Below are 26030 nucleotides of genomic sequence, written 5' to 3'. Positions count from 1 at the left end.
TGGTGTTCATTGGCTTGCAAGACTCCCCCTTTTTCCTCCAATCACAACAATGGTCATTATGGCCAAACAGTTCTATTTTTGTTTCATCAGACCAGAGGACATTTCTCCAAAAAGTACGATCTTTGTCCCCATGCGCAGTTGCAAACCGTAGTCTAACTGTTTTATGGCGGTTTTGGAGCAGTGGCTTCTTCCTTGCTGAGCGGCCTTTCAGGTTATGTCGATATAGGACTGGTTTTACTGTGGATATAGATACTTTTGTACCTGTTTCCTCCAGCATCTTCACAAGGTCCTTTGCTGTTGTTCTGGGATTGATTTGCACTTTTCGCACCAAAGTACGTTCATCTCTAGGAGACAGAACACGTCTCCTTCCTGAGCCATACGAGGGCTGCATGGTCCCATGGTGTTTATACTTGCGTACTATTGTTTGTACAGATGAACGTGGTACCTTCAGGCGTTTGGAAATAGCTCCCAAGGATGAATCAGACTTGTGGAGGTCTACAATGTTTTTACTGAGGTCTTCGCAGATTTTTTTGATTTTACCATGTCAAGCGAAGAGGCAATGAGTTTGAAGATAGGCCTTGAAATACATGCACAGGTACACTGTCAATTGACTCAAATTATGTCAATTAGCCTATCAGACGCTTCTAAAGCCATGACATCATTTTCTGGAATTTTCCAAGCTGTTTAAAGGCACAGTAAACTTAGTGTATGTAAACTTCTGACCCACTGGAATTGTGATGCAGTGAATTATAAGTGAAATAATCTATCTGTAAACAATTGTTGAAAAAATTACTTGTGTCATGCACAAAGTAGATGTCTTAACCTACTTGCCAGAACTATAGTTTGTTAACAAGAAATGTGTGGAGTGGTTGAAAACAAGTTTTAATGACTCCAACTCCAAGTAAACTTCCGACTTCAACTGTAGATATTCCATTAAACCAAAGTAACAGGGAACATACGGTTTGTAATTTAAGACAAACTAGTACAGAGGCAAATTTTATTTAAAGGTTACTTTCTGTCAGTTGGCTTTATTGCCCTTTGTTTACATTAAGATATGTACATTAGACAAAATGCTGACATCATTCCCCTAAAAAGGACAAACGTGACAACATACAGAGAACTCTATCCAATGGAACACACCTTAACCTGGAAGTACACTCCCGAGTGGTGCAGTGGTCTAAGGCACTGCATCTCAGCGCTAGAGGTGTCTCTACAGACACCCTGGTTCGAATCCAGGCTGTATCATAAACGGCCGTGATTGGGAGTCCAATAGGTCGGCATCGTCTGGGTTTGGCCGTCATTGTAAATAAGAATTTGTTCTTAACTGACTCGCCTAGTTAAATAAAGTTTCAAAAAACTTTAAAAAAAACAAGCTGTCAGATCTTCCGTCATAGATCAAACTGTATGTTATGCAGTCTATGGGTCAAACACTGTATAGATATCACATCATGCAGCACCTCATGTGTTTCAGGTGTAAACAGATATACAGTTAAATAATCAGTCCTTTCCAAAGGAAGTATGGGGGGAAATGGAGGTAAACCTTGGCATGACCATACAAATTATAAACAAGCTCAATAAAGAACTAACCAAATACCAGGTTATAATCAAATTCTGTTTAAAATATAGATTCTTACATACTGCATGTCCCATCAAACAATCAATTAAGAGTTGTAACAAATTCTATTCTCCACATGAATAATTCTGCCCAGAATAAAGATATAGATTTTTAAAGAACATTGTTGCAACAGGAAGAATTTCTTTTGGTAAACTTCAATGTCACTGTATAACCACTGTCTAACCATCATATTGCCATTACAACATGATCAGACCACAATGAGGAATAGAGACAGTTTCTTCAGTGTAGTGATTGCCTTGCAGGTACAAATACTGCATAATACTGTCATAAGTCTGTCTGCATGACAGGAGCACACCAAACACAAACAATATTGCTTCCTAGTAAAAGTCTTCATCTGATTTGAAGAACCAAAAACATGAATATTTCATTAGCTACATTGCAGGAAAGGTTTTATAACAGAAAATAAAACAGTCTTCTATGGGTTACACATTAAGTGTCAACACTTATGAGGTTTTAGCTGAGGTTTTAGCTCTGGTGTAGAATAAAGTGACCTGAAAGAACCACCTTGTAGCACATTATAAATACTGTGCAAACAGAGAGGTTATAAATACAAATAATACCGTATGAAGTGAAATGTTTTAAAGGCTAGCAGGTGAGGTGCACATTAGCTGGCTGTCGTTTACATGAACATGAAATACTGCATTACATGAGAAACAGAGCGCCTCCCAACATCACATCTCAAATCCCCTGAACACAGAGCTGTATATTCAAGATTTTTCTGAAGAATGAATACTACAATAACAGCGAAACTGTATGGAGTGTGCATTTCACATTTCACCCACAAAACAAGTTCACCTGGTGTTGGTCTGAGTGAGCGTAGGCTAGCGCTCGGTGGACACAGACGTCACTGCATCTGTGAGGTTCAACCCTTTCCTTGTTCTAAGTGACATCAATGTGATGTACCGTGTTGGTCCATTAAATAACGTGCTTTGAGGGCTGAGGTCCGATGGAAGCAACAGGGGGCCATGTGATGACTTGTTGCCACCTCATACATACAAGATGGCCTCTTGTTATTAGACAGGCTCCACGTTAAGGGCGAGTCTCACTTGGATTTTAAGTTCCTCTTCATAGACTTCCATTTCACTACCAGCGCTGGGTGACAAGAGGCAGTTCTCTGCCACTACTATAGCGTGTATAGTAAATAGCCAGTCATATTCACAACAGTTCACGATAAGGCTGAAACTCCACAGGCCCTGCCCACATAACAGTAAGCCCCTATTCCAGACGGCTCAAGAAGCAGGTTCCTTCATTCAGGGGCTAAGGTGTCACAAAGCCTATGGACAGATAAACTGGCCAAACTGCCAAAACAGTTTTATAACACCTTGGGTTTACAGAGGTCATCCTGATGAATCAAGTAGGTGTATGAGCCTGATGACACGGTCACCACTAGGCAGTGGGTAGAGCGGGGAGCTTTGTAGTGTCTGTGTGTTTTCGTATGTGTGTGTAAGCGCATGCGTCAGTGTGTGTGTGTGTGTGTGTGTAAGGGGGAGGGGGTCCTGCTACGGGGGAGCAGATGGACAGTCAGCAGCCTGTCTGTCAATCATCCCGACCCTCCTGTGACGACCCTGACACAGCATCACTCAAAACCTCTCCAATCCCTTCCCTCTGAATCGGCTGTGTGTCTGACTGCCACTTTACACAGAGCTGCTGCAGAGCACAGTACAGAGATTCTCGGCGGTTCTTATGTGGTCTTCTCATGCTGGATCTGATAGTAACACGCCTGACAGACAAAGGGAAATAAAACCAATATATTATACAGATAGTTACAGCTTCATTTATTCCCTACGACGCGGTGTGTTTAAGCGTGCAACGATCACATGAATATGTTATGAGTATCTGAATAAGTTGCGAGCGCGAGTGCCTGTATTTGGATGCTATCTGCCATAGAATGTATGCTATGAGTGTACCTTGAGAGTGGTGAACATGATGCCGTGTTCTCCGTGCTGTACACAGGGGTCCATCAGGTCCTCTATCAGACTCACCTCTGACCCCAGGTTCCTGATCCTGAAGAGAAACACAGCCTTGGTTAACACACATATATTAGTACCAGTCAAAAGTTTTAGAACACCTACTCATTCAAGGGTTTTTCTTTATTTGTACTATTTTCTACATTGTAGAATAATAGTGAAGACATCAAAACTATAAAATAACACATATGGAATCATGTAGTAACCAAAAAGTGTTCAATAAATCAAAACAGTTTATATGGAGATTCTAGCCACCCTTTGCCTTGATGACAGCTTTGCACACTCTTGGCATTCTCTCAACCAGCTTCATGAGGAATGCTTTTCCAACAGTCTTGAAGGAGTTCCCACATAAGCTGAGCACTTGTTGGCTGCTTTTCCTTCACTCTGTGGTCCAACTCATTCCAAACCATCTCAATTGGGTTGAGGTTGGTTGATTGTGGATGCCAGGTCATCTGATGCAGCACTCCATCACTCTCCTCCTTGGTCAAATAGTCTTACACAGCCTGAAGGTGTGTTGGGTCATTGTCCTGTTGAGAAACAAATGATAGTCCCACTAAGCGCAAACCAGATGGGATGGCGTATCGCTGCAGGATGCTGTGGTAGCCATGCTGGTTAAGTGTGCCTTGAATTCTAAATAAATCACAGAGTGTCCCCACCAACCCCACACCATCACACCTCCATGCTTCACGGTGGGAACCACACATGCGGAGACCATCAGTTCACCTACTCTGCATCTCACAAAGACTCAGCGGTTGGAACCAAAAATCTCAACTTTGGACTCAGACCAATGGACAGATTTCCACTTGTCTAATGTCCATTGCTCATGTTTCTTGGCCCAAGCAAGTCTCTTCTTCTTATTGGTGTCTTTTAGTAGTGGTTTCTTTGCAGCAATTCAACCATGAAGGCCTGATTCACGCAGTCTCCTCTGAACAGTTGATGTTGAGATGTGTCTGTTACTTGAACTCTGTGAAGCATTTATTTGGGCTGCAATCTGAGGTGCAGTTAACTCTAATGAACTTCTCCTGTGCAGCAGAGGTAACTATGGGTCTTCCTTTACTGTGGCAGTCCTCATGAGAGCCAGTTTCATCATAGCGCTTGATGGCTTTTGCGACTGCACTTGAAGAAACTTCAAGTTCTTGAAATTTTCAGGATTGACTGACCTTCATGTCTTAAAGTAATGATGGACTGTCATTTCTCTTTGCTTATTTGAGCTGTTCTTGCAATAGTATGAACTTAGCCCTATTTGGTAAAAGACCGTCTTCTGTATACCAACCCTACCTTGTCACTACACAACTGACTGGCTCAAACACATTAAGAAGGAAATAAATTCCACAAATTGACTTTTAACAAGGCACACCTGTTAATTGAAATGCATTCCAGGTGACTACCTCATGAAGCTGGTTGAGAGAATGCCAAGAGTGTGCAAAGCTGTCATCAAGGAAAAGGGTGGCTACTTTGAAGAATCTCAAATAGATCTGATGTCTTCACTATTATTCTACGATGTAGAAAATAGTAAAATAAAGAAAAACACTGGATGAGTAGGTGTCCAAACTTTTGACCGGTACTGTAAATAGATGTGTAGTTCTGATTCTAAAATTGGAGAAAAATCACAGATTTCTGTGCATCTCTAAGGAACATAGAGACGTGTGTGTGTGTTCTCATCAACTCACCGGGCGCGCAGTACCACGTAGAGGAACACAGGAAACAGGTCGTCCATGGACCACAGGAAGTTACCCTCCAGAGATGACATCACTTCCTTTGTGATCTCCTCAAATGTCAGCTGGATCACCTGCAGCTTGTCGGATGGGGTGAACGTTGTGCTGAAAACAAACTGTCTTAATACACATCAACCACGTATAACTACAATATCGTAACTTAGAGTGCACGAGACTCATTCATTCATGACGATATAGTACTGCTCTGGATAAAGCGTACCTGATCTGCTGTAAGGTCTCTGTTGCTGAGGCAAAACAGGCATCTTTTGTGCTGGACACAACCTAGAAAGAGGAGAGAGACTGTCAGTAAGGACAATCTAACATGTACTTGATGTAATGTAATGTAATGTAATGTTGTAGTTCCCCCACAGGAGGGCAGTGTGATTCAGAATGTGCTTAGTGTCATACCTCGGTCTTCTCCCCCAGCACTGGAACCGAAACCGGCCAAAACTTACTGAAAGCAAAAAGAGATTCATTTTTACAAGCTATAACTACAGTTTTTACAAGTCAGGACCGTCAGGCTACATGATTGGAAAAAAACTTGTACAAGGCTAAATGAAAAAGGCCCACACTATCCTCACATTCTGTTTCACTACAGGGATTCATCAGGATGTAAAACGGCGAGATCAGAAGGGTTGTAAGAGGCTACTAGTCATTCCCAACCTCATTGGTCAGTCCGAGAGAGACTCACTGTTGCACTCCGAGGAAGGCAAGCAGGGCCATGTCTGGCTGTTTGTTGAGGCGGAGGACACACTCCCAGTACACGTCGTCCTCCCTCTCCTTCTCCAGGACGTACAGGGTGAAGAGAGGGGGGTAGAGACCAGGCAGCAACACCGGCAGGAGCAGAGCTGAGCTACTCACTACACGCCTGGGGAAACCACACACACAAGGGCTTAACACATTTCTCTTCTGGAAGAAAACAGTATTTAAACAACAGTGACGTGCTCATTTACATTAAGATATGCTATGGTCGTACCCAGGTTTGGGGGATTCTAGCTGGGTGTCTGCGCAGTTGGAATCCTTCTTGTCCTGGGGGTCAGAGGATGGTTCAGGGATCGCTCCACCCTCCTCAGGCAGATCTGGGAACAGGAACCTGAGAGACAAACAAACATTACACATATAGCACATGGCCTAAAACAGGCTAGCCTTGGGTCAAACTGAATGGAAAAACAGTATCTGACTGTTTTAGGCAACACACACACACACACACACACACACACACCTGACGAGCTGGAAGATGCGGGCCAGGTAGGACATGATCTCGTTGACAGCCTGCAGTAGGAGGCGGCGGTTGGCCCCCACCCCCACATAGGTCATCCTGTAGACAGCCACCAGGGTCTCCATCAGCCTGCCCAGGGGGTGCAGGGGCGTGTCACACGCCTGGGGGGGGGGCACAAAATGGAGGAAGTGAAGGTTAAATGTGAGAGTTTCAGGATATTCCTATTTTGTGGTGTTTCCTCAATGAGAATAAATCATGTTAGAACTAAAGAGTAAATCAGTATGAACAGGGGCACCTCAGGACGACAGCTCAGACATATCTTCATGATTATTATGATAATCATCATCATCATCATCATTATTATTATTAAACCATACTGAAGGATATTGCTTGTCAAACAGTGGGTGCTGGTATTTCTGCTTGTCAGACACGTTGGGTCCATTTGCTGAGGGGGATTAGGAGGGTTAGGAAGTCACCCGGGGTCGTTGGCTCACCTTGATGAGGTAATGGCGGATACGGTCATACTTCTCCATGGTAACAGGGCCAACATGCTGCTGAGGGATGAACTCCAGACTCCCCAGAGTTCTGTTATGAGTCTGACTCAGGTTCATCTCTGGGCTGGAACACACACATCAATACCACTTAGACAACTGTACTCTCTGTGTGTGTGTGTGAGAGAGAGAGAAATCAATGAGTGTGTGTGAGGTGGAAGTACTGTGTGTGGTCTCTGCTCTCTCTACCTGTCTCCGTGCTGTCTCCTGCTGGTGGTCAGGGCTTCAGCGATGTTCTCCCAGGCTCTCTGGTTCTCTCCCTGGCCAGGAGCCTCACAGCCCAGCCTCATCCAACACTCCTCAAACACTGCCCTCCACTTCTCCTCCGGACGCACCGCCAGACGCCCCAGCTTACTGGAGACACACATAAAAGGAACTAGAAATAGTCTATGTTCACTTGACTGGGTTCATTTCAAAACATTTTTCAAGGCTTAGATGCAAAAACAGAGCAGGATCATCTCCTGTGGACAGATTGCCTTGCAATTTATTTACAATTAAAAATATATATATTTATTTAAACACTCAAGATCAAAACTAAAATCTTTGAATATGAAAATCTTTGCTTATCCTCCACCATACTAAAACCAATAGCACAGAGACTTACACAGCGCGGCCCTTGTCCCCGTCTGAGTCGTAGAGGTTGGGTTTGAAGAAGGATCCGGTGACCTTCAGGCCGGAGCTCCACTCCCCGGTGAAGGAGCCCTCAAAGTAGTCCCCATTAGCCATGGTCAGCACACCCTGAGAGATAGGGACAGCAATGTTCTGTATTATACATGTGTCTGCACAAACGTATGTGGCTAAGCGAAAATATGTGTGAGTGCAAGCTGTGTGTGTGTGTGTGTGTGTGTGTGTGTGTGTGTGTGAGACAGTGTTCAGGCTCGTTTGTGTGTCTCTTCTTTCACTGACCTTTCCGTTGAGAGTCCAGTCCTCCGAGAACTCTCCTTCATATGTGGTGTTGTCCTCAGACAGCAGGACCCCTGTGCCCTGAGACAGCGAGAAAAAAAAAAAACCAGCAAATGGAGAGGTGATTATCTTCCTTTCCTCCAATATCTTGGCACTAATGTGCTAACGTTCAGCTAGCGTCAGGAAGAAGAACCCCACTGCCCAGGAATCACCTGCATCTTGTTGTTGTTGAAGGCTCCCTCGTAGTACAGGCCAAACTGGGTTACTATGACGCCCGTGCCCTGCCGCTGGTCATCCTGCCACATGCCCATGTACTTCTCTCCTCTGACGGAACACACCGGTACAACACAGGTCACCACGTTAACACCATCAGCACTTCAGATACACGAATACACTTTTCACACCATCAATCCAACCCCAACCGTACTGAGCGTAGCTGGATGAGTAACCAGGACAGCCCGGTACAGTTTAGTGCGGCAGTATGAAAAGGCTGGGCTGGAGCGGTCCACTACCTGGTGATGTCATCAAAGACGCCGTAGCCCGTCTTCTTGTCGTGCACCCATTGGCCGATGAAGACGCTGGGGGAGGAGGAGTTCAGCGTGCCGCTGCGCAGCATCCCGTGACCGTGACGCATGTTGTCCTGGAACGAGCCCTCGTAGAACTCACCTGTGGCATACCTGCATAGACGACAGTCACATTGTTAGGCTACACAGCAGAAACATAGACATGCCCGCAGACTCCAGGTCACGCTGACAAAAGGGTGACTTCCTTAAATAACGTTGAACTCCTCACAAAGCCAAACAGACTCACTTGTATGTTCCGATGCCGTGCATCTTCCCTTCTTTCCAGTGGCCTTGATAGTGGTCGTTCAGGTTCAACGTCTTGCTGGGAATAACGTAATCTCCAAAACTAGGACCCATAAACAAATAGCAAAACAATGAGAAATGCCTTTATTTCTGACTACGGTGATTGATACATTGATAGGTTTATTGATTGATTAACACTGACTGACCCATCCTCCAGTCCGTTCTTGAACGTCCCCGTGTAAATTCTCCCATCAAGCCACTTCATCATTCCCCTGGAAACAACAATTTTCAATTCATTGTGACTGTATGGAAGTGGAACCAGAGGCACCAGGTCCTGCATCCCTCCTTCCCCAGCCAGACCCACCTCCCATCGGGCTTGCCGGCCAGCCAGTGGCCCTCGTAGGTGGCCTCCTTCAGACGGCTGTCCTTGTAGAAGGTGTAGGAGGCGGTCCGGGAGATGGGAGGCTCCGCCCTCTGCCCCGCCCCCCTCATGGCCTGGTCCACCGCCTGGTTGATGGAGCGAAGCCACTTGGCCTGGAGAACACACAGTGGTTAATAGTCATATTGAAGTGCATTTCATTGAACTGAATCGGTCGTTACACTGTCTGTCACCACGCGCTCCACAGACTGAACCCAACTAGGCAGATTAACAAGAACCTACAAAGACACAAACACTACATACTTGTGACCTGAGCAGGTGAGTAGTGAGGCCTGGCTATTGGCTAGTGGCCTACCTTCTCCATGGAAGAACAGGCCAGCAGGGTGAAGGTCTCCTCAGGTGAGATCACCTTCAGTCCATACCTGGATGGAACAAAGCACAGCTCAGCGGAGGCAGTGTTTCCCAAACCAAGGGGTGCACATTTAGTTTTTACCCTAACACTACACAGCTGATTCAAATGATCAAAGCTTGATGATTAGTTGATTATTTGAATCAGCTGTGTAGTGCTGGGGGGGGGGGCAGGACCAAGTTTGGGAAACGCTGAGCTAAGGGCTCAATAACACACCAGCTAAACACTCTAATTGGGCAGATAGGGTGATAGACTCACAGGCCAGTGTTCTCCTCCAGGATGGGCTCGACCCACAGTGTGGCCAATGGGAAGACGTGGTGGGTGGAGAACTGGAGGAGAGGGAAGAGAGAGAGAGAGAGACACACACATCAGTATACCGATACACTCAGCTACAGTACAATGGTTCAACAATCAGGAAGTAGTCAGGGCACTGGAGCTAAACACAGTCACATGACCTAATAGAGAGGCGAGGGCGACAGGGCACGAGGCAGGCCGACAGACGCAGCACACAGGGCGCAACCGACGGAGGCTAAAAACGCTCACTACGCCATCAAACACAGCTAGGTGGGTGCACACTAAGAGAGACAGCGGCACATCACAGGAAACGGTTTGAGAGAAGCGAACCGGAGACGGCCGATCCTCACGTGTCGCGTCACATGGTTTCAGAGTAATGATAACTAAGGCTCCAAATAGCAAAAACTAAAAATGGGTCAAAAAGGCATCTTAGTTAGATAACCAAGACGCACACATCGGGAAGACCCAATAACGTCAAAGACTTAACTTTTTAGATTGACGTCTGTAAGCAGAGTCAAGGTGTTGCTATGACTACGACAATGTCATAAAAGTAGGCAATATACTACCGGGAGCCTTAGTTATTAAAGGTAACAGTTCAGCTTTCCACACAGTATCCTGAGTCTAGCATCAGAGGCCAGGGGGCACCGGACTCGGCTGAGGAGAAGCTGCTCACTGTAGAGTGGTGTACAGAACCCACTGTGGGGCTCCTAATGTTCAGGAGCAGTTGCATTAGTTAAAGGGAGAAGGCAGAGAAGGTAAATGACTCCCATTCTTTACTGTGAGCTTCAAGAAATCAAAATCAGTGAGGCTTATTCCAGCCAGGTGTTAGTGAGTACACCATACATGAAGAAGATCAGAAAAACGGTGTGTTTCGGTGTGGGTGTTACTTCAAGTTGTGAAGCCGGTGTTTGTGGTTTACGGCAGGCAGCAGGTGCCTAAAGAGCTGCTACAGGAAGCCCACATCCTAAGCCAAGCCCTGGCCACACGGGGGCGCTGCATTGACTAGGGGGCAGAATACTGGCTGCTGATGCATACTTACAAGGCTTTTATAGGGAACCACACCCTGATAGGACAAAGACAAACACACAACTTGATAGGAGTCCGTCAACACACCAGATATATTCATATCAAATGCTCCGAGGGTGTTCAAAATGAATGGAGAAAAAAAACAGTGAATGAAAAAGAAATAGACATTGGCACCTTTGTAAGAGCCAGCTGTAAGAGCTGTGAGAAGCTGTGTTTACCTGAGCGTGGACGAGTGCATCATTGAAGAGGATGAACCAGTTGACAGAGAACCTTCCAGAGTTCTGTAGCGTCAGGGCCTTGTTACTGCTCTCACAGATCAGCCTCCGGCGGGGCTTACGCAGGGAATCCTGGGACAGGATGGCCAGGTGAAATAGGATAAGAGGTTGGTAAACTGGAGATATTGGGCTGAATAAAAGATCTTCTACCCATTTCACACTATGGGAGCCAAACAGAACCAAGCTGTAGTCTGCCGGCCTGATTATACATCCACCATCGCTGCCGGAACCATGCTTGAAAGGACAACGTGAAAATGAAATATCTGAGTGAGCACAGTACGGTTGGCATTGGCTCAATAGTGTGAATCTGGCACTGATTACTGTGGTCAAACCAACTGACCAGGCCACTGACCGTCATCTTGCCAGGGAAGCTCTTCCAGAAGTGGTAAGTGTACTCTGCCTCCTTCCTCCTCCTCTTCAGATGAAGAGCCAGGGCCTCAAACTTAGAGCAGCCGTCCTGAAGCTTCTGGTAGTCCACTGAGCTCTGCAGGGATGGAGAGACACACACACGAAAGTGAGAGTTTGTATGAAGGTGTGTGAGCGTGTGTGTGTGTGTGTGTGTGTGAACGGCCAGGTCCTAGTTCCTCCACGTACCACCTGGAAGCAGGTTCCCAGTTTGAGCAGCAGCCTGCCATACTCGTGAAGGTGTCTCATGGGCAGGTAGAAGAGCGCCACCAACAGGTCACTCAGAGGAATGTTCTCCTCGCTGGACTCTGCCAGCCGTTGCAACAGCTCTGGACACTTCCCAAAGAAATCTCTGAGCAGAGGAACAGAAGATGGTGGAGGGGATGGAGGGAGGAGAAGGCGGGGGAGGATGGAGGGCAGGAGGAGATGGAGGGCATGGGAAGACGGAGGGCAGGGGAAGATGGAGGGCAGGGAGGGAGGAGAGGGCAAGGAAAGATGGAGGGCAGGGAGGGAGGGGAGGATGGAGGGAGGGCGGAGCGGAGCGGGTGGGGAAGGGAGGAGAGTGTAGGGGAGGAGAGATGGAAAAGGAAATAAGAGATTTCCTGTTTTAACTCACTGTTCACCTTTCCAGTTAAAAAAGTATGAGAAGAGTCATTCAGTCACTCTTGGTTGAAGCCTTGATGAAGAAACACATTGGTTTATAATGAAGCAATATGGCCAATATACCACGGCTAAGGGCTGTTCTTATGTGTCCCTGGATACAGCCCTTAGCCGTGGTATATTGGCCATATACCACAAACCCCTGAGGTGCCTTTTTGCTATTATAAACTGGTTACCAACGTAATTAGAACAGTAGAAAATATTTTTTTGTCATACCTGTGGTATATGTGGTATTTTTGTCAGCCAATCAGCATTCAGGGCTCGAACCACACGTTTTCATAATTAAAAATAATCCATAAAAATTCCTTCGAATTAATCCTTTGACTTTTCCCTTTCCAATTAAACCTGCATGAGCTTCCTCAGTCTCATTGTGTGCAGAACGACTGGGCATCAAACAGCTGTCCCTTGACACAGGCTTAAGTCAATGTTAAGGATAATGAGCACACGGGCCTAGGTAAATGGTAAAGGTAATGAACATATAATGAGCACCGCAAATGGTAAGGATAATAAGCTAGGCCTGCTAGATGTCCTACTGTGTGTGTGTGTGTGTGTGTGTGTGTGTGTGTGTGTGTGTGTGTGTGTACACACACTCACAGCGAGGGCTTGGCCAGAGCCTGGAAGCCCCCCATCACCAGGAAGTTACCCACAGAGCAGCAGTACCTGGCAGGGAGAGATGAGGAGGGGGAAGGAACGGAAAGAGAGGAGAGGTCATTATACACACAGAACTACATGTACACAACCAATTAAAAAACAAATAACAGAGAGGGAATTTCTCACATCAGCTAGTACAGAGGTGCTTTTTGTAAAGGCGTAAATGTCAGACATACTCAGTGTACGTGTCCAGGAAGATGCTGGCATGCTCCAGCATAACCAAGCTTTTCACCTCCCGACGGCGGCGCAGGTTGGCGGTGAGGGAGGCGGAGTGCTGCCCAGTGAGGTGACACAGGCGGCTATAACCCCTCGCCAGGCTCTGTAGCAGCACTGTGGACGCCGGGCCTAGGGCTGTACTCAACGACTCTGAGGGTTAGAAGGAGAACACACACATCCAAGAGATAATCAACCTAATATTTACTCTGAAACGTACTAACTTTATTCCAGCACATGGTTAACCAAAAGTTACAGGTCTGTACTAATAATAACATTTAACAAGATGTAAGCTTTATGCCAGATCTTTTTTGAATGCGGACCAATCACTTCCCTTTTGACTGGACATGGTTACCATAATAATAAAACTCGCCCTTCTCTCTCTCTCCCTCTCTAACCTCTGACCCATGGCCTCTGTCCAGCGGAGCTGTAGCGGCAGCGGTAGTTCTCACCCAGGTCCAACAGGGGGCGCAGTACGTGGTTCTTCACAGAGCTCAGCTTGCAGTAGAACTTCCTCTCGGCAGCAGCCAGCTCGTGGAGGCTGGCGATGAAACCCATGACGTTGCGGTCGGCTAGCGCCACGCAGCTCTGGCCCCCCGCAAACACGGCGCTCACGTAGCCCAACTAACACACGGGATAGACAAAACCCACAGACACACGCACCGCCATCGGGCCAAGTTGAAATCACGAAGCAGATGCTGAATATACTAAAAACGGAACACAGCAGTGGTTCAGTACAGTGTGTGTGTGGTCCACTACTCACGTTCATGCAGAAGGGGAGCAGCACTGGTTGCTGGGTGTAGCTGTACCCCTCTGTCTGGTCCTGGGGTGCGTCCTGCGCCCCATCTCTGACCTGCTGTCCGCTATAGTAAAGGATGGGCTGGTAACAGTCCCCATCGGCCAGGAGGAGGGTGTGCTGCGCCCCAGCACCCACGTCCCATACACGGATCCCCTCAGACAGCTACAGGGTCACACCAGGGACAAACAGAGCAGATCACTGTACATTTGTGACTAGCGTCCTGTCCAGGGGGTGTACTTGTACATCAAGCTGCCTCATGCTACAGAAACAGGAGAAATGCTGCTGTGAACAGTTCTGGCTCGCACACGCCAAGGCTACTCACGCTTATACCAACAGTCCTGCACAAACTCAATAGTCATAAAATGTCCTATGATTTGTGATCACTATAAGCAGCCGAGGATGCTTTTCCATTGAGACTTAGCCCCACACCAGGGTGTCTCCTGTGTTTCATGTTAATGTAGTCTTGTGTTTCCATCAGGAGACCTTTGGCGAGCAGAATCAACAACCTCTGCATCATTCAAGACTGTCGCTTCGTGAGAAGGTGTTCAAGTTCACAGTTAGCCATTGTTATTAAATGAAAGCTGAAAAGTACCCAGGGACATGCCTTGGCTCCAAGTCAGAGCAGGAGCCATGGCCCAGTGAGACACGGGAGCCGGCGCGTGCAGATGGAAACGGAAGTCTCAGCCTTTCGGGTAAAACACTGAGATAAATCCTCAGTGGAAAAGTGGCGTTATTGTTCTACCATGGAGAGTCCTTTAATTGCTGCTGCAGAGTTTATTCATGTTGGTATATAAACTCAGCAAAAAAAGAAACGTCCTCTCACTGTCAACTGCATTTATTTTCAGCAAACTTTACATGTGTAAATATTTGTATGACCATAACAAGATTCAACAACAGACATAAACTGAACAAGTTCCACAGACATGTGACTAACAGAAATGGAATAATGTGTCCCTGAACAATGGGGGGGGGGGGGGGGGGTCAAAATCAAAAGTAACAGTCAGTATCTGGTGTGGCCACCAGCTGCATTAAGTACTGCAGTGCATCTCCTCCTCATGGACTGCACCAGATTTGCCAGTTCTTGCTGTGAGATGTTACCCCACTCTTCCACCAAGGAACCTGCAAGTTCCTGGACATTTCTGGGGGGGGGAAATGGCCTAGCCCTCACCCTCTGATTCAACAGGTCCCAGATGTGCTCAATGGGATTGAGACCCGGGCTCTTCGCTGGCCATGGCAGAACACTGACATTCCTGTCTGCAGGAAATAACGCACAGTACGAGCAGTATGGCTGGTGGCATTGTCATGCTGGAGGGTCATGTCAGTATGAGCCTGCAGGAAGGGTACCACATGAGGGAGGAGGATGTCTTCCCTGTAACGCACAACGTTGAGATTGCCTGCAATGACAACAAGCTCAGTCCGATGATGTTGTGACACACCGCCCAGACCATGACGGACCCTCCACCTCCAAATCGATCCCGCTCCAGAGTACAGGCCTCGGTGTAACGCTCATTCCTTCGACAATAAACGCGAATCCAACCATCACCCCTGGTGAGACAAAACCGCGACTCGTCAGTGAAGAGCACTTTTTGCCAGTTCTGTCTGGTCCAGCGACGGCGGGTTTGTGCCCATAGGCGACGTTGTTGCCGGTGATGTCTGGTGAGGACCTGCCTTACAACAGGCCTACAAACCCTCAGTCGAGCCTCTCTCAGCCTATTGCGGACAGTCTGAGCACTGATGGAGGGATTGTGCATTCCATGTGTAACTCGGGCAGTTGTTGTTGCCATCCTGTACCTGCCCTGCAGGTGTGATGTTCGGATGTACCGATCCTGTGCAGGTGTTGTTACATGTGGTCTGCCACTGCGAGGACAATCAGCTGTTCATCGTGTCTCCCTGTAGCGCTGTCTTAGGCGACAGTACGGACATTGCAACTTATTTCCCTGGCCACATCTGCAGTCCTCATGCCTCCTTGCAGCATGCCTAAGGCATGTTCACGCAAATGAGCAGGGACCCTGGGCATCTTTCTTTTGCCGTTTTTCAGAGTCAGTAGAAAGGCCTCTTTAGTGTCCTATGTTTTCATAACTGTGACCTTACTTGCCTACCGTCTATAAGCTGTTAGTGTCTTAACGACCGTTCCACAGTTGCATGTTCATTAATTGTTTATGGTTCATTGAACAAGCATGGGAAACAGTGTTTAAACCCTTTACAATGAAGATCTGTGAAGTTATTTGGATTTTTACAAATTATCTTTAAAAGACAGGGTTCTGAAAAAGGGACGTTTCTTTTTTTTGCTGAGTTTAGGTTAGCAGTGTTTCTCCTAAGGTTGTTTTCAGCAGCGGAGGCAAAGGTAGCACGGGTGCCAAAGAACACCATTCACATGCATTGCCCAGCAGTGGGGCACTGGGAGGAACACTGGGTTAGTGTGTGGTAAAGATGACTGCATGGGCACCATTTTCCTCAATTAAAGAAACACACTCTTACCTTGGCAAGGCGAGGGATAGTAGTTGGACACCCCATGTGTCCCAGCTGGCCAGAGCTGTTACTACCCCAGGAGAAGACCTTGAACACACACACAGACATACAAACAAATGTTCACACAGCTGGGAGGAATCCCTCAGACTCAGATTCCCATGAGGAGTGATAATGTAGTTCCTAACCTGGGACTGTGCAGTCAGGGCCAGGGAGTGATGTGCCCCAGCAGCCACAAGCACCACCTCCTTACTGCTCAGACACTTGATACACAGTGGCTGCAGCCTGCAGGTCAGAAACACCTCTCAGTCAACAACCAGGGCCAAAGCATTTCAGAGTAGGAGTGCCAATCTAGGAGCAGGTCCTCCCTGTCCATGTAATCCTATTTATCTCAAAGGCCAAACAGATCCGAGATCAGATTCAGCGCTCATACTCTGATGCTTTACTGGTCTACACAACTGTCAATCATCGTTCTCATCCCCGGCCCTCAGTGATAGGTGTTGAGTGGACACTGACCTGGGGAGGTTGTCCCCGTGGCCAAGCTGGCCCTCCTCACCCCGCCCCCAGCTCCACACCTCGGTCTGCAGGGAGGGGAGCAGCTCCCCCGCCTCTGGGAGCCCTCCCACAGGGGTGAGGGGCACTGCTCGCACCCTGGGCCGGCTGGCCCTCCGCATCAACCTGGGGGACACTGCAGACGGAGACAGGCCGATATGTTTCTTAACGATACATTTTCTGTGCTTTATCTCAAGCCATGTTCAGTTACGGCGGTCAACTGCAGCTAACGTTATGGATCAAGTCCTCTCTGTTCCGCAGGTGAGTGTAAACAACTGTAAAGAAATGCTGAGGATGACTGGTTTAGTCATGGAGTGATCATCTACTCTGGAAAAACACAACATTTCTAAGCCCCCTGCAATCACCCAGAAACACTGGCCTCACAGCATCCCCTGGATGATGAGTCATTGAGCCCCGTCGGAGCCAGGTCCTGTACCACAGTAAGCATATGGGAGGGAGTGTTAATGAGGACAGACAGACCAGGGCATCACTGATGAGGCGTGGGTTGGTTGTTTCCACTGTGACATCCTGTCCCCCGCTGAGAGCCATCTGTCCCCCAGAGAGCCATCTGTCAGCCCAGAGGAGAGCCACCAAGAGAAGGGAGCGGTGAGCTGTCTGTCCCCCAGAGCAGAGCCACCAAGAGAGGGGAGCGGTGAGCTGTCTGTCCCCCAGAGGAGAGCCACCAAGAGAGGGGAGCGGTGAGCTGTCTGTCCCCCAGAGGAGAGCCACCAAGAGAGGGGAGCGGTGAGCTGTCTGTCCCCCAGAGGAGAGCCACCAAGAGAGGGGAGCGGTGAGCTGTCTGTCCCCCAGAGGAGAGCCACCAAGAGAGGGGAGCGGTGAGCTGTCTGTCCCCCAGAGGAGAGCCACCAAGAGAGGGGAGCGGTGAGCTGTCTGTCCCCCAGAGGAGAGCCACCAAGAGAGGGGAGCGGTGAGCTGTCTGTCCCCCAGAGGAGAGCCACCAAGAGAGGGGAGCGGTGAGCTGTCTGTCCCCCAGAGGAGAGCCACCAAGAGAGGGGAGCGGTGAGCTGTCTGTCCCCCAGAGGAGAGCCACCAAGAGAGGGGAGCGGTGAGCTGTCTGTCCCCCAGAGGAGAGCCACCAAGAGAGGGGAGCGGTGAGCTGTCTGTCCCCCAGAGGAGAGCCACCAAGAGAGGGGAGCGGTGAGCTGTCTGTCCCCCAGAGGAGAGCCACCAAGAGAGGGGAGCGGTGAGCTGTCTGTCCCCCAGAGGAGAGCCACCAAGAGAGGGGAGCGGTGAGCTGTCTGTCCCCTCCCTGGCTGCAGCAGGGAGCTAATAACTATTATTTTTTATTTATTTTTTATTTGTCTCGTTTCACAGGACATATACAAGCGTGTATTATACGCATGTGTCAAATGTGTTTTTTGCATATCCCAAATCCCCTTAATAAGACACCCTCGGATAGCTAGGGACAAACCCTACCGTTCAGCTGTCACCCTACCAACGTGACAATAGAAGATTCCTCCGATACTGCAGGCACTACCACTCTGACTGGGTTTCTCAAGAGAATATCACGGCCATCTTGCCCTCTCCATCCCCCCCCCTTCTCCCTCGCTCTCTCACACACACAGATGCATCTTCTTCACACTCTCACTTCCTCACTTCTCTCTCTCCTTCCCTCACCATCTCACGGACTCTCGCTCCTTTCTTCTCCGTGTTATTGTCTCACCTCTCCCCTCCCTCCTCTCTCCTTCCATCCCTCTCTGTCCTTACTGCAACCCTTCTGGTTGAGTCCTCACATTAATATGGCCTCGTATTCCTCTATGGCTGAGAGCTTTAATCGCAGAACAAAAACCACCGTTCACTGACTGTAGCCCACATAACATTACACACACACACACAAGAGCCATGAAACACCACACTGAGACAAATGGTGAGCCTTCACAGCATTCCCAAACATACTGTATAGTACTGTAGTTTAGATGGACGATATGTTCGCAGGCTGGATGAGAGGGGACGCAGACACACGCATACTTACACATCAGAGTATAGGAGGAAGTTAAGGAGGATAAGAGGCGATGAGCAGAGGTGGAGGATAAGAGGCGAACAGCGTATCTACCCTGAGAGAGGAGTCCAGGCAGAGAGAGGCGTCGACTCAGGCCCTCGTCCTCCTCCTCACGGATATCCCCCGTGCTGCAGCTCTTCTTCCCCTGCATGGACTCCTCCAGACCCACCCGCTCCTCCGCGCGTCCCCCTGGAAACCCCCCTGGCACCCCACCGGGTACTCCTGCTACACCCCCAACCCCAGGGTAGTAGTAGTTAATCATCTTCTTCAGGGACAGAGCCTCGTAGGTGGAGACCACTCTCTCGCCCACGGCGGAGGCGCAGGATGAGACCAGGCTGTTGAGGGCAGAGCTGGTGGTCACTGGCATGACCCCGGGGATGAGGTCAGAGGTCAGGAGGTCAAGGCTATCTGCTGGGGGCTGAAACAAACACAGGGTGCATTAGGCACCACACAGAAGCAAACCGACAGAAACAGGAAGATTTCCTGGACCTATAAGAAAAGCACATTCTAGTTTTCCTTAGCAAAAATGTTTCACCTTTGCGTGCCTTAATGAACATGACCCAGGAAACACAGCGTGACAGCTCATTGTCACTTTTCAAACACCTCAAACTCCCAAGAAGTCGGTTTGTCACCCGCCAAGTGTGCAAAAATGGGTAGCTTTAGGCTTAAAGCATCACTACTAACCTGAAAACTTGCTCCTGCTATGGTCATCTTGGCAGTCTCCTCAGCCAAAGAGGTGTCAGACAGTTTCTTGAGATATTCTTTCACTGCCTGATCATCAGGGTAGGGGGAGTTCTGAGACCCTGCACCCCCCACACCTCCAACAGTTCGATCAGAGTCTGTCCCAGCAGCAGAGATGTCAGAGTCTGTGGTGGTTAAGACTTCCCCATTCTGTGCCACTGTCCTCCCCCTCTCATTGTCTGTATGGTCTGTTATGGTGGGATAGGGACCAGGCGCTGAGGCCGAGGTATGAGAGGAGAGGAGGGGCTCTGAAGGGGAGCTCTGAAGCCCTAGCGGAGGGGACCTTCCAGGCCCCAGCCTGGCCTCTCCGTCAGCCAGCAACTCCACCCCTAGGTGGCAGTAATGACCATCTGAGATAATGACGTGGTCCTCCTTGTCCGTCATGGTGTAGAGCAGCTGGTTGCACTGGCCACACTTGTCTGGCAGGGGCCGCCGGGCCTCCTGAGGGGGTTGGCAACGCACCAAGGCAAGGCTGTGGAAGGCCCCACAGGCCACCTGAAGGACGTGTCTGCCTGCCAGGTGCTCCACCTTCTGGGGTTTCCACACGGGGAATATGGTGGTGACCAGGCCCAGCTGGCAGCCGCTGCCCCAGGCCCACACCTCGTGCTGGGCAGAGAGAGCAAGGGAGTGCTGCTCCCCGCAGGCCAGCTCCAGGACCCGAATGGTATGAGGGGGGCTGGTGTCGGGGTCCAGGACAGCCACTGGAGTCGGGTTGGGGACTACAGTGAGGCTGGACAAGCCACACTGGCCGAAGGAGTTCTCCCCCCACATGTGGACCCCGCCGTCCTCGGTAACCGCCCCGCTGTGGAAGCTGCCCGCTGCCACGGCGACCACGCGCTGGCCGCTGAGAGCGCTCTCTAGGACGGGCTTCAGGGGGCCCACCTCCGAGACCTGGCTCTGTTTCCATGGGAACTCACCAAAGCTGTACACCTGCCCGCCTAAATACATCACATCATTCAGGTCATTAGACAAGAGGATTTATTAGAAATGATTAGCAGTAGTATGTGTACATCAGTATAAATCAATACATTTGTTTAATTATAGATCAAGCAGGCTAATAATAAATGTCAGTGTTGCCATTATATCAAAGGCTGTCCATTGACTCTCACCCTCCACCAGTAGAACCCCATGGCGTGTTCCCAGGGCAGCCTGCAGCACAGGCCTGGACAGGAGCACTCTCTCTGGGGTGACACTATAGGAGTAGCCCTTCCAAGTGTGGAGCAAACCTCGCTCCCCTGAACTGTCCTCCTCACCAGAGCTGGAGAATACATACAGAAGTAAACAGTCAGACAGACACATTGACAAGTCATGTCTCAAGGATTCTGAACAACCACACAGATAGAGACATTGTTTTTGAACTACCAAGATAAAACATGCCCTGGAACAGAAGATACTGTAGCTAGCTAGAGAAACAACAAGAGCTTTGTGAGGGCATAGACTTACATGATGAATATTATGAGTTGTCATATGATGATCACATAACATTTATTGACAACACCCTACCTAGGGGCTACATACCTTTTCCTCTGGGACTCCATCACTGAGATTTGTCCATGGCAATGCTGATGCATAGACTGGTGAAACTCAACTTGAAAAACTCCAAATCCGTTTCTAAATTCAGCCCTGTAATGAATACGGTAAACAACATTGGACACAAGACAACTTACAAAAATGACTAGCTAATGGTAATACTGCCTCACTGAATTGCATACAGCCCCTATTGGTAGCTAGTAACTCGGGGCTAACATGTATCCTTCCACTTGCTCCTTGTACTGTAGCTACTAACCATATATTATGTACAATCTCAGATACAATTGTCTTTCACTTACCGGTCCCCTGACCATGTCCATTTCTTCATAAACCTGTGAAATGTACAGCGACTGAGTTATGCAAGGGATTAGCTGACTAGCTAACCGCTATCCCTTTTTCGCTTTGTCGTTGTGACCACTAGTTGAACGGAAGCCGAGAGTCATCAAAGCGTGCGTATTTTCTTGCCTTTTTTATGTTTTTTTATTTTTTTTATAACATCGATTCTGTCCCGTAGCTTAGTTTTGTTAGCTATCTATTTTGAAATTCACCAGATATGGAATTCTGCTGTTTTACACTGTGATTTTCTATTTGATGAACGTGTGTCAATGCTCAATGTCAAGGTGAAAAACGGGTGCAGGTACAAGGTGTAGGTAGGTGATAAATCATTGTCGGGAAAGTTGACAATTTGTACATTTTGGAAAAATATAGCTGCAAGCAGCAATGATCGGGGTCCACAGGATGAGAAAGGACAATATCAGTTGGATTAAAAAAAAGCGAGCACTCTATCATGTAGGGACTATCTTTCTTTATGTTCAATCAGTGAAAACATTGAGAAGTATTTTTAGCTTTAGAATATGTGCTAACTTGCATCTATAGGTACAGTGCAGCCATATTTGAATGCAAAAACCATTAAAGACTGATGTAATGAGTCTAAATACAAAATCTGGAGTGACTCTGACATACAGTGGGAAGAAAAAGTATGTGAATCCTTTAGAATTACCTGGATTTCTGCATAAATTGGTCATAAAATTTGATCTGATCTTCATCTAAGTCACGACAATAGACAAACACAGTCTGCTTAAACTAGTAACACACAAACAATTATACATTTTAATGTCTTTATTGAACACACGGTGTAAAAATTCATAGTGAAGGTTGGAAAAAGTATGTGAACCCTTGAATTTAATAACAGGTTGACCTTCCTTTGGCAGCAATAACCTCAACCAAACGTTTCTGTAGTTGCGGATCAGACCTGCACAACGGTCAGGAAGAATTTTGGACCATTCCTCTTTACAAAACTGTTTCGGTTCCACAATATCCTTGGGATGTCGGGTGAACCGCTCTCTTGAGGTCATGCCACAGCATCTCAATCGGGTTGAGGTCAGGACTGACTGGGCCACTCCAGAAGGCACATTTTCTTCTGTTCAAGCCATTCTGTTGTTGATTTACTTCTGTCTTTTGGGTTGTTGTTCTGTTGCATCACATAACTTCTGTTGAGCTTCAATTGGCGGACAGTTAGCCTTACATTCTCCTGCAAAATGTCTTGATAAACTTGGGAAATCATTTTTCCGTCGATGATGGCAAGCTGTCCAGGCCCTGAGGCAGGAAAGCAGCCCCAAAGCATGAAGCTCCCTCCACCATAGTTTACAGCTGGGATGAGGTTTTGATGTTGGTGTGCTGTGCTGTGCCTTTTTTCTCCACACATAGTGTTGTGTGTCCACAGAATATTTTGCCAGTAGCACTGCGGAACATCCAGGTGGTCTTTTGTGAACTTCAGACGTGCAGCAATGTTTTTTTTGGATAGCAGTGGCTTCTTCCATGGCGTCCTCCCATGAACACCTTTCTTGTTTAGTGTTTTACGTATTGTAGACTCGTCAACAGAGATGTTAGCATCTTCCAGAGATTTCTGTTAGTCTTTAGCTGACACTAGGATTCTTCTTAACCTCATTGAGCATTCTGAATTGTGCTCTTGCAGTCATCTTTGCAGGAAGGCCACTTCTAGGGAGAGTAGCAACAGTGCTGAAATTTCTCCATTTATAGACAATTTGTCTTACCGTGGACTGACTTTTAGAGATACTTTTGTAACCCTTTCCAGCTTTATGCAAGGCAACAATTCTTCATCTTAGGTCTTCTGAGATCTCTTTTGTTCGAGGCATGGTTCACATCAGGCAATGTTTCTTGTGAATAGCAAACTCTAATTTAATGAGTGTTTTTTACGTGGCAGGGAAGCTCTAACCAAAATCTCCAATCTCATCTCATTGATTCGACTCCAGATTAGTTGACTCCTGACTCCAATTAGCTTTTGGAGAAGTCATTAGCCTAGGGTTTCCCATATTTTTTCCAACCTACACTGTGAATGTTTAAATGATGTATTCAATATAGACAAGAAAAATACAATAATTTGTGTGCTATTAGTTTAAGCACACTGAGTTTGTCTATTGTTGTGACTTAGATGAAGATCAGATCCAATTTTATGTCAAATTTATTCATAAATCCAGGTAATTCCAAAGGGTTCACATACTTTTTCTTGCCACTGTATGGTTCATGAGGAGAAGATGATTGCAGATCATTTTGAGCGTTAGCGTTACATATGCAAAGAATGTTGTTAATAGTTTCCTTGTTTTTTCAGATATCAAAACCAAATTCAGTATGGTTCGTCTTAGGGACATCCATGATAGTGATGACACATTTCAAGTCGATAGGCCACTGTGGAGTAGATTTACAGTGGTTTAAATGGACACGTAAATTCAGATTTTGGATTTGTCAAAAACTCATTTGATTTGTCATTTGGTCCTATGGTTCATGAGAATACGTTTTTCACAGATTTAAAAATATATACACTACCGTTCAAATGTTTGGGGTCACTTAGTACAAAAAAAATGCATGAAATTAAATTAAATGTATGAAATGTATGCATTCACTACTGTAAGTCGCTCTGGATAAGAGCGTCTACTAAATGACTAAAATGTAAATGTAATTTCCTATTTATCTGCAATAAATAGTACGCGCAAAACACCAGCCACAACGTCAACAGTGAAGAGGCTACTCCGGGATGCTGGCCTTCTAGGCAGAGTTGCAAAGAAAAAGACATATCTCAGACTGGCCAATAAAAATAAAAAATTAAGAAGGGCAAAAGAACACAGACACTGGACAGAGGAACTCTGCCTAGAAGGCCAGCATCCCGGAGTCGCCTCTTCACTGTTGACATTGAGACTGGTGTTTTGCGGGTACTATATAATGAAGCTGCCAGTTGAGGACTTGTGAGGAGTCTGTTTCTCAAACTAGACACTCTAATGTACTTGTCCTCTTGCTCAGTTGTGCATCGGGGCCTCCCACTCCTCTTTCTATTCTGGTTAGAGCCAGTTTGCGCTGTTCTGAGAAGGGAGTAGTACACAGCGTTGTATGAGATCTTCAGTTTCTTGGCAATTTCTCGCATGGAATAGCCTTCATTTCTCAGAACAAGAATAGACTGACAAGTTTCAAAAGAAAGTTATTTGTTTCTGGCCATTTTGAGCCTGTAATCGAACCCACAAATGCTGATGCTCCAGATACTCAACTAGCCTAGAGAAGGCCAGTTTTATTGCTTCTTTAATCAGAAAACAGTTTTAACCAGTGCTAACATAATTGCAAAAGGGTTTTCTAATGATCAGTTAGCCTTTTAAAATGCTAAACTTGGATTAGCTAACACAACGTGCAATTGAAACACAGGAGTGATGGTTGCTGATAATGGGCCTCTGTACGCCTATGTAGATATTCCATAAATAATCTGCCGTTTCCAGCTACAATAGTAATTTACAACATTAACAATGTTTACGCTGTATTTCTGATCAATTTTATGTTATTTTAATGGACAAAAAATGTTGCTTATCTTTCAAAAACAAGGAACTTACTAAACCTTTGAACGGTAGTGTATATTTCTGGCATATTTTAGCATAGATGCTAATATGCATCTACTGTTATAGTGTGGCCATCTGTGAATGCATCAATGTTATTTTCTCATACTCTTTTGGGACTGAATCTGACTTTTAGTTCATGAGAAGATTTTTTATGATTATTCTAAGCATTATCATTACATAATCCAAATTTAACATGGTTCATCGTGGTAATGTCTGCGATGACCCTACAATGTTTCAAGTTGATAAGCCATTGTGAAGTGGATTAACAAAGGATTTATTTTGTAATTGGACATGTCAAATCTGATTTCCTGATTGATCAATACCTCAGCCATCTCTTAACCAACCAAGCGTTTCTCAAACTAAGTTAAGTGATGCACCATGGGCCTATATACCAAACTTCACGAGAATACATTTTTCAGGTTTTTCAAAATGTCCAAGATGGAGGAAAATCTATCCTGATGGACCTTATGGGTCCTTGACGCAAATTTGTTCAGCATGAGGAAAGACACCTACATTTCAAGTCTCTAGGTCAAACAGGTCGGCGAATATTTAAGTGGGTTTATGTGAGACTGCTGGCCAATTGGTGCCTTTCTTTTTGACCAAGTTACTCATGGCCTCTAGTTTCTGTGTGCCAAATTAGATGTGTTTTTTTTTAACCAATCTATGCTTGAGTTATTGGAATGAAGGTGATCAAAAGCGTGGCTCACTTCCGCCCCCAGGAGCCCACAGTACACACGCACATTAGTGACTCCCTGAACACAATGCTCAAGATCCAACCTTTCAAAACACACCAGCAGCCCCGGCTCTCTCCTCCACTGAGAGCTCATTGGGCAGTGTCTCCTATCTGACGCCGCTGATTGGCTATTGAATGTTGTCTCGCAGGCAGCAGAGGAAGTGGCAGCAGGAGGAGACAGGGA

At 47.0% G+C, this 26030-nt stretch overlaps 1 protein-coding gene across 9 annotated transcripts; it reads right to left on the bottom strand.

Annotated features, from left to right (window-relative positions):
• Positions 1–983: 983 nt before the first annotated feature.
• Positions 984–21661, bottom strand: LOC115179869 (alsin-like). 9 transcript variants are annotated; one of them, XM_029741743.1, is made up of 35 exons: positions 21517–21660; positions 21206–21310; positions 20797–20945; positions 19631–20625; positions 18920–19364; positions 16891–17062; positions 16563–16659; positions 16387–16464; positions 13873–14070; positions 13508–13733; positions 13073–13262; positions 12840–12905; positions 11775–11937; positions 11521–11664; positions 11124–11252; positions 10919–10942; positions 9844–9914; positions 9532–9598; positions 9162–9331; positions 9004–9069; positions 8802–8900; positions 8504–8668; positions 8204–8315; positions 7995–8072; positions 7693–7826; positions 7278–7442; positions 7032–7155; positions 6541–6698; positions 6295–6411; positions 6010–6186; positions 5727–5772; positions 5539–5600; positions 5274–5438; positions 3544–3640; positions 984–3356 (listed from the first exon to the last, which is right to left on the bottom strand). In XM_029741743.1, exons 1-35 carry the CDS (start codon positions 21543–21545, stop codon positions 3318–3320), a joined length of 5322 nt encoding a protein of 1773 aa, XP_029597603.1. In that variant the 5' UTR covers positions 21546–21660; the 3' UTR covers positions 984–3317. The 9 variants fall into 9 exon arrangements, 8 of the variants coding, with proteins under 8 accessions (XP_029597603.1, XP_029597605.1, XP_029597609.1 ...); XM_029741745.1 differs by having other exon boundaries at positions 11533–11664; XM_029741749.1 differs by having other exon boundaries at positions 19001–19364.
• Positions 21662–26030: the final 4369 nt, after the last annotated feature.

This window comes from Salmo trutta, chromosome 39 (assembly GCF_901001165.1).
Source record: "Salmo trutta chromosome 39, fSalTru1.1, whole genome shotgun sequence".
NCBI classification, from domain to species: Eukaryota; Metazoa; Chordata; class Actinopteri; order Salmoniformes; family Salmonidae; genus Salmo; species Salmo trutta.
This window is presented reverse-complemented; position numbering and strand designations above follow the sequence as displayed.

What these genes read in the sequence shown, in the direction of transcription:
- LOC115179869 (XM_029741743.1), bottom strand. Translation starts at nt 21,545, where the DNA reads ATGAAGAAATGGACATGGTCAGGGGACCG. An exon ending in CACGGGGACAACCTCCCCAG is followed by an intron (nt 16,660 to 16,890) that starts GTCAGTGTCCAC and finishes TCTGACCTGCAG; the next exon opens with GCTGCAGCCACTGTGTATCA. An exon ending in CTAGAATCCCCCAAACCTGG is followed by an intron (nt 6,187 to 6,294) that starts GTACGACCATAG and finishes TGGTTTCCCCAG; the next exon opens with GCGTGTAGTGAGTAGCTCAG.